Source organism: Egretta garzetta, unplaced genomic scaffold (genome assembly GCF_000687185.1).
Source record: "Egretta garzetta isolate BGI_Z169 unplaced genomic scaffold, ASM68718v1 scaffold553, whole genome shotgun sequence".
Taxonomy (NCBI): Eukaryota; Metazoa; Chordata; class Aves; order Pelecaniformes; family Ardeidae; genus Egretta; species Egretta garzetta.
In genome coordinates, this window is record NW_009259328.1 from 1373458 (window position 1) to 1382333 (window position 8876).

Consider the following 8876-nt stretch of genomic DNA (forward strand, 5'->3'; position numbering starts at 1 on the left):
TTAAAATGAATGTGATGTTTACTTCTTTCACTGAGGAATCAATCGGTGGGTTTTGCTGTTAGTGATTTTACTTTTGCTAGACCAGTTGTCTACATTCCCTGTTGTATGTTTTTTGAATCAGTTCAACTCTGCTGTTTTCTGGATGTACACTGGTTTTATAACTTTATTCTCTGGAAACAGTCTCTAAACAGATCGCACTGGATCATCATATGTTCCTCTCTGTATTACCCTTTAACAGAGACTGAAATCTAAAGCAAGCACCGACAATGAAAACAATTCAAATGAAGCTTTTAAGTTAAATTTTATAATGTGTCAGCTTAAAGAACAGTAAGATATTCTGCTTTCTGTAGTCCCCAAATTTGTTATTGAAATACTAAAATCAGTTACATTGTTCATGATTTTTCTGCTATTCCTGGATAGAAAATCCTCCCATTCCTGAAATTTAGCAGTATTTAAATCTAGAAAGTTTATATTAAAAAAGGATGTGTGTGCGCATACATCCACACAGGTTATATATATATAAACTTCAACATATTAAATGTAATTATATAAATTATATAAAACCACAAAGGTGTGTATATATATATGCATGCTAAAGCTGCATGGAAAAGGGAAAGTGATGAAACTTTGGATACTGTTTGGAAGCTGAGGGACTCTGATATGACTGTGCTTGAAATGATGTGCTGAGAATGCACCTATACTAGAACACCTTCATTTTCAACAACTATTTAGTAGCTTCATACCCTGCAGAAAGCATACATGTAGTTCTAGCCAGCCATAGCTGTTAAAAAATAGAAGGGAAGCATGTGAACAGTTAATGACTTTTTCCATTAGACTGAAATTCAGGTAAATGAATTGCTTGATACTATGGAAGTTTATGCGTCTGCAGGAAAACCTTGACCTGTGTAAAAATTTGTAGAGGTGTACTGTGCAGAAATGAGGATTTTTTAAGTATATTGTATGTTAATGTTATTTTTTGGGAAGAAAAAAAAAAAGCTGTGTTTTTAGTAACTTTAACGGTAAATGTATTTTCAGGGGATGTAGCAGTGAAGATACTAAAGGTTGTAGATCCAACCCCAGAACAGTTCCAGGCTTTCAGAAATGAAGTGGCTGTATTAAGGTGAGTTGGTGGTTTCATTGCTGAATTCTGTTATTCCAAGGCACTGTGTTTGACTACTACCCCTCCTTTAAGCTGTCTTGCCCAATATTCTATATTTGATAGACACAAAAAACAGATCTCCAGACAAGAAGAATAAAAAGAGATCATATAGTGATATTTGTGAATATTGTTGTGGAGCTGTGAGACAGCAGTCATAATTTTGGAGTATTTCAGTCACATTTGGCATACCGTAAAATGTTCATAAATTCTGCCATAATTCTTGTCACCAGACAGAATATTTGAACTGTACCTTTTAAAATTGCAGCATAACTCCCTTTTTTTTTTTTTTTTAAAATGTATGCTCTCATCTATATAACTGTTCTCTGCTTTCAAAAATACTGTTCTGTAGTGTCCAATTAACTGTCTGTAATGTTAATCCTGGAACTGAACTAATTAGAATACGCAAGGACTATCTTCTCACCTGTTAATTCCTTCACAGTTTATAATGACCCTTTAGTTTCCTACTGGGATCCAATCTTCTAGCTAAAGTTGTCACTTTTTCACAGCTTTCAGCGTGACTTCTGTTATGGGAGTAACTTTTTCTAATACCACTTGCAAGCATGAATGTTGGTTGTTAATTTCAAAACCCATGAATTTTCATGACATCTTTTTCTTAAAGGTTGATTTTAAATAACTTCCTTGGAACTAAAATGAAGTATTTTAACTAAAAAGCAGAAAATCAGCTGATTTTATTGAAAAATTATAAATTGGCAACTGTGGCATAATTTTATTATTTTTAAAAACAAACTTTACACACACATCCAGTTGGCAAAAATTGTGCAGGAAACTTACGATTTCGGACTCAAAAGCTGAAATATGTTCCTTCAGCCAGGAATGCATTTTTAAAAGAACTCAAAAACATTTTTTTCATGAAGATACTAATTTCTCTCTCTGCTGCTTTCTATTAGGAAGACTCGGCATGTTAATATTTTGCTCTTTATGGGCTACATGACTAAAGATAATCTGGCCATCGTTACACAGTGGTGTGAAGGAAGCAGTCTGTATAAACACCTGCATGTTCAAGAGACCAAGTTCCAAATGTTCCAGCTCATTGATATTGCTCGTCAGACAGCACAGGGAATGGAGTGAGTAGGATGAACGATTTTGGCTATTTTTGTTCTTGGAACGGGCTTTCCCTTCTCTTCCCCAAACCCTAATATGTGAAGTTGTGCTAAAATAGTAACGGGTCAAAATGTTATGCCAAGTAAAGATTTTGTGCAGCCTGAATTCAGCGCTGTCGTATGCATTCTTACTTTCATTTAGTATTTTTTTTCCCCACAGATTCTTGCCTTAGTTCCTGTTAGACCACTAGTCACTTAACAGTCAGCTCTTCTGTATTTTATCTTTTTTTGTAGCTTGATGTCTTACTGTAATGCACTAGATGAGATCCTATTCTAAACACAGAATTAGCTTCTTTTTTTCTCCTTCCCTGTGTTACTATAACACTGCAGTGTTTGGCAAACACTCATTTACACTGGTGGTTCTCCTGTGAGTGAGGGGATAGCTGTTCCTGTTCTACAGCTACAGGACTCACGCATGCAGATGTATTTTTGAATCGTTCTCCTTCAGAACATGTTCTTGTATCGGTAGCATAAAAGATGCTGACATGGGCTGACGCTGTCAGTGCTCATCCATTTTGTAGATCGGGAATGAGGTTTCCAGCCAGACACCCAGAAAATTAGGGCATGTATTGTGACTGCAAATTAAAGCAGTTTGTAAAAAGTAAAACTTCGCATGGCATAGAGATCCCATGCATGTGAGGACAGCACCCAGTTTTCCAGGGCATTATAGTTACATAGCAATGATGCCATTCTTTCTCTTCCTGATACTTACTTATTGCATTGCTTCCACTTTTTGTAAGGCATAAGGCAGTAGCTGTCAGCTAGCGCGTGCTATGTTTCTCTTTTCCCAAAGTAGACGCATCTTGTAAATTGACTAAAGCAAGAGATCTGTGAAGTGATTGAGTATGCAATAACTCACAGTGTCTCTCAGTAAATTTGAAAGGCTAAGTTTATGTGAACAGCCTTCATAATGGCACTTTTCTGCTTTTTCTTTCACAGCTATTTACATGCAAAGAATATCATCCACAGAGACATGAAATCCAATAGTATCCTTTCCTAACTTAACCGTATTTCCTTTCACGTGAGAGTGACTTGTTGTTAATATGGAGCTTTTTGGGGGGTTGAAATAGCTGTTTCAAATGAATGTAACTACTACTGAGTAATTCCTGTTGATGAGTAAGTTAGGTTTTAGCAAGGACTTTCATAGAACAGATGTGCTTGCGTACCACACTGTTGTGATAAAGATGAAAAAAAGACATGCAACAGTTGTGCTCCAAAAGTGTCTTATTTTACATAAACAATGTTTATGTAATTCTCTGTTATCCAAATGATGTATTGGAGAGAAGCTGCACTCTACTTGACAGGAGAGGAGTGTGTGTGTGTGCATGCTGATATATGTGTGCACATGTGGGCTTTGTCACTGTTGGCCATATAGTTTTAATAAATTTAAAACACCTTCATATGACTGGCAAAAATCTTACTTATAAAGTCAAGAAAAGGCAATCTTTTACCACTATATTTCTTGAAAACATACAAGTTTAGTAATGCATATGGAGTAAAAATGTTGTGAACTGATGCCTTTCTCCTTTGAAAGTACTTGCTTTTGAAATTGCCAAGAAGAGCATCCATTGAGCTAGCAGCATAAATTAGAACTTGCTTTCATAAAATATGAACAGAATACTTTGCAAATGTCATCATAAAAAATAAGCCAAATTCAGTAGTTCCATAATGTAAGGGGATTCCCGTTTTCAGTTAAGCTAGAAAAATAATCATTTTAGTATGTAGGAGGTCAGGAGTTCGTGATTTCCAATAATGATGAACATTTTCGTGAAATAAATTAACTCTTCTCCTGACATGGAAATGAGAAATAGGAGTCTGTCATGTTTATATTTCTGAATCATCTTTTTGAACTTAAAACATTCTTAAATTAAATTGTAACATGATATCTTCTTAAAATAACCCCAACAAAGAAAGTGCTAGCTAACAATCTTAATCGACATATCTATTAAGTAGATAGATTAGAAATAGTATAGACTTATGTATTTCCAGTTGAAGTAGTAAAATCATAGTTAAATCTCAGGAGATCTGCCAGAGAGCTTTATGTAAATAGATTTTATTTTGATACTTGTTTCTACTTGTAATTGTTTTTTCTTAGTTTTCTTTTTTGAGTTGTGATGACTTCTGTGTTGTTTCCCTATGTGTCTCTTGACACCAGTTAAGTACCTGCAGTCATTGATGTTAACTAACTTGGCATAAATATAAACATACAAATAATGCTGATAAATCTGGTCTTGTTCAGTCTTAAATGTTAACTCTGTAAATATGGATGCCATAAAATTACTTTTCCTCTGTTTAAGATACAACCCTAGCAGGCTTTCATTTGTGATAACCTAACCAGGCACTTCGTAATCATGTCAGAAAATTCAGAATTGTTTACTCAAGTTTTCTACAGAATTTCTTTAACAAATGTTTAGATATATTTCTTCATGAAGGCCTCACAGTGAAAATAGGAGACTTTGGTCTGGCAACTGTAAAATCCAGATGGAGTGGATCTCAACAGGTGGAACAGCCCACTGGTTCAATCTTGTGGATGGTGAGCAAAAGATTTCACCACTTTTAAATAGCTGGCTTTCATTCTGTTAATATATGTTTTGTCAGTTAAAAACGATTTTAAAGCTTTATATCTAAATTCTGTTAGTACTGTGTAGACTTTTATTCCAGTTGTAGGACAAGTTAAAATTGACGAGTGAAGTGCTGGAGTGCTTAATTATCCAAAGTAGATGCTATTCACCCTAAGGATTCTCTTTCTGATTTTTTGAGTTATTTTAAATATTTAGGGCAGAGACAGGGCTGTCAGTGGAACTGCAAGGAGCTGTTCAGGGGAAGAGGAGAGCCTTTCTCCTGCCGTAATCCTGCTTATCGCCAAATGGGCTTGTCTCACTGGAGAGCAAACTTTAACCTGCTTAATGGTGGCTTTGTGGAATTGGTGAGACCCTGTCTTTCTCCACGCTTTTCATTGCGGCCTCTTCTTCCCAGGCTCCCTGCCTGGGACTTTGCAACATCCCTTTTCACACACACTTGCCAATGGCACGTTCAGCAGTTTTGGCAGGGGACTGGGGAGAGGATAGGGAGTGCTTCTTGAAGTATGGGAGTGAGCACAATTCATCTATGGCACCACGGTAAGATGCGTGATACATACCAAGATATTGTTGTTAGGCCCACTGCTGCTTGCTTACTCCTTACCCTGCACCAGGTAGTTGTGGTAGGTTTTGAGGCAGTTCAGAGTCTCAGTCTGAGGCAGATGAATGTCAGTTTAAGTTACAGAAGTTCTCAAGTTCTACTGGAAAGTTTATGGAGTTTCCTTTGGAAGTGGTACTTGCAAAGTCCTTGTCTGGGAGGACATTCCCAACAACTGCCTTTATGTTTTAACTTCTGCCAGAACTTAAAAGGCTGTTCTACAATTTTCCTTCCAAAAATCACCTGTGGAAAACCTATTTAGTAACTTTTCAAAAGTGCAACTTCAGTAGAGCAAATAGAAAAAGTGGAACAGTGCCTGTTACCAGGTTAAAAAGCATCATTAAAATTTTGCCAGAATGTCTTATTTAGCTCTCAAATAAAATATTTTGTTGGAAGTTTCACTTGACCCATTTTTGTTAATACTGTGCACTCTACTTAAATTCAGCATGTAGACTGAGCACCAGTATTTTCTAGCTCCCAGGGTGGGGCACACAGCAACATTTGTGGCTTGTACTTCAGGGAAGTGTAAGTGAATAAAAATTACTTGCTGAATGCTAAATATTATTACATTTTAAATATTTTGATATTTAGCTGATAATGAGCTAAAGGTGTTACCTGAAACAGGTTTTCCTTTTAAAAAATATTCTTTGTTACTAGGCTGGCAGCCTTCATTGTTACTTAAGTATTTGTATTTCGAGAAAAGCTGGGAAGCATTCAGTAAGAATATTGGGATGCTTGGCCAGCATTTGTTTGTGACATATAAAATACACCTGGAACAAAGTTACAAAACCAGAAACAGTTTTTCTTTAAAAAATACAAAAAGCCAAAGCTTTTTACAGCTTTCCATAAAAGGTTTTAAAACTAACTTATCTAATAATATCACATATAGTAATCATATATGCCTATATACATGAAACAGATCTTAGAAAAATAAACCTGCATTTTTGGTCTTTGCAGTTTTTTTCATTTTAATCATTTATAGACAATTTCTGCTGAGTTGTCATTACATAAAGGGGAGGTTTGATTCTGTTTCCTTGAAAGTTGATATAATCTCTTACTGAGTTCTTGTTGTACTGTTGTACTTTAGTACTTTGCTCAGTAATTCTGAGGGACTTCTTGGGGGGAGAATCTTCATTAACAGGAACAATATTTTGATGGTTTATGTCTTGTTTTATTAAATAATTCCACGTTGTTTCTTTTAAGTTCTTTAGCTTCATAATTTTGCTTTGCTTTGCAAAGATTCAAGAATGCTCTTGCATTTCTTCCCCCATCTGCAATATATGCTATTTCATATTTGGCTTTCACATTTCACATAAATGTTTTAGTATCAATTTTACAAGAGACTAAGTCTGCATTAGAATTTTATATTCTTCCCTTTTAACACTGATACCTGTTTAAGAACTGATGGTGAGAGATTCAGACTCAGTTGTATGTAAGGTGTAAGAAAAGTCAATATATTTTTCAAATTGGAATAACAATTTTTCTAATAGTAAAATGCTTGTTGAATTAAGGCGTTGCGTTTTTGTTTACTTGCAGCATACTGATTTTCTTAATGTTTTCCAGAACCTTAGCTAAAACTCATCAAAGGTTTTGAGCTATCCTTTGTTCACTCATATTTGGTTGAGCTTTCTCTGCTTTCTAAATGTTTTCCCCTTTTATTGTCCTCTCCGTCTCTAAGTTCTATTAATATTGCTCACAATTTGTTTCTTTTTTTCCTTCTTCTACAGGCACCAGAAGTGATACGGATGCAGGATAGTAACCCGTTTAGTTTTCAGTCAGATGTCTACTCCTATGGAATAGTATTATATGAACTAATGACAGGAGAGTTGCCGTACTCCCACATAAACAACCGAGATCAGGTACAAAACATTCTTTAGAATACTGCATTTTATTTCTGGGCATAGTACATTTTGTTGTCCTCAAGAAAGGTAAGATAAAGACAAAAGGAAAACATGAATTGAAATGTTGTTTACAATGTAATTTGTTTCAGCAGTAAATGTGTAATTGAATGTTTACTTAAATATTGACAGTGATGGTTACTTAAAGGAAAAAATAATTATAAACATTTTAAATGCCCTGTTAATTTATTCATGGGTTAAAACTTTTGCTACATCAGTAAAATCTTGGTTTATATATTTGCAGTTACGTGAAATTTCTCTTTTGATGTTAAATGTGCTGTTCTTGTATCAGCAAGGTTAGATTCTGTGCTTTTTACTAAGTGAAAAAAAAATAGTGGCTACTGAAAAACCTTTTAGTATTGAAGGTTAGTTTGTGTGATTTAGTCTTCATTAAGTTGTAATCTTACCAAGTCAGTTAACCAATAATTTTGAAGAAGCACATTAGGGACAGGAACCTCAACTGTTCTCTATACATGAATGCTTCTGGCTTAGCAAGTGTGGAGTTCATGCCATTCTGCAGGGCATGAACTTATGACTGTTAGATCTCTTTGATCTCTGTTCTGCTGATCCACAGTTGTGGTTTGTGTGTTTTGTTGGTTTTTTAAATGAAGATCTAGTAATAAGCAGTGTGTGTCTATGGAGACAAACTACTGGATTTTACAGAATCACAGAATCACAGAATCGTAAGGGTTGGAAGGGACCTCAGGAGATCATCTAGTCCAACCCCCCTGCTAAAGCAGGCTCACCTAGAGCATGCTACACAGGACTTCATCCAGGCGGGCTTTGAATATCTCCAGAGAAGGAGACTCCACAACCTCCCTGGGCAGCCTGTTCCAATGCTCTGCCACCCTCAGAGTGAAGAAGTTCTTCCTCATATTCAACTGAAACCTCTCGTGTTTCAGTTTCCATCCATTGCCCCTAGTCCTGTCGCTGGACACCACTGCAAACAGACTGCTTCCGTCCTCTTGACTTCCGCCCTTAAGATATTTGTATGCGTTGATGAGATCCCCTCTCAGTCTTCTCTTCTTCAGGCTGAACAAGCCCAACTCTCTCAGCCTTTCCTCGTAGGGGAGATGCTCCAGTCCCTTTATCATCCTAGTAGCTCTCCTCTGGACTCTTTCTAGGAGTTCCTCGTCTTTCTTGAACTGGGGAGCCCAGAACTGGACACAGTACTCCAGGTGGGGTCTCACCAGGGCAGAGTAGAGGGGGAGGAGAACCTCCCTCGACCTGCTGGCCACACTCCTCTTAATACACCCCAGGATACCATTGGCCTTCTTGGCAACAAGGGCACATTGCTGGCTCATGGTCAGCTTATTGCCCACCAGGACTCCCAGGTCCCTCTCAGCAGAGCTGCTATCTAGCAGGTCACCCCCCAGCCTGTAATGGTGCATGGGGTTCGACCTCCCCAGGTGCAGCACTCGACACTTGCTCTGGTTGAACTTCATCAAGTTCCTCCTTGCCCAGCTCTCCAGCCTGTCCAGGTCCCGCTGAATGGCAGCACAGCCTTCCGGCGTATCAGCC

The 8876-nt window shown here is 37.0% G+C and overlaps 1 protein-coding gene across 3 annotated transcripts in view; it reads left to right on the plus strand.

Annotated features, from left to right (window-relative positions):
- The window catches only part of RAF1 (Raf-1 proto-oncogene, serine/threonine kinase), a 50185-nt gene that overhangs the window by 34185 nt on the left and 7124 nt on the right, over nt 1-8876 (plus strand). For all 3 annotated transcript variants that reach the window (XM_009636632.2, XM_035892229.1, XM_035892231.1), the window contains 5 exons: nt 1036-1120; nt 2068-2244; nt 3220-3266; nt 4695-4813; nt 7185-7316. In XM_009636632.2, coding sequence (XP_009634927.1) covers nt 1036-1120; nt 2068-2244; nt 3220-3266; nt 4695-4813; nt 7185-7316 — 560 coding nt within the window. The remainder of the gene's footprint in view (nt 1-1035; nt 1121-2067; nt 2245-3219; nt 3267-4694; nt 4814-7184; nt 7317-8876) is intronic.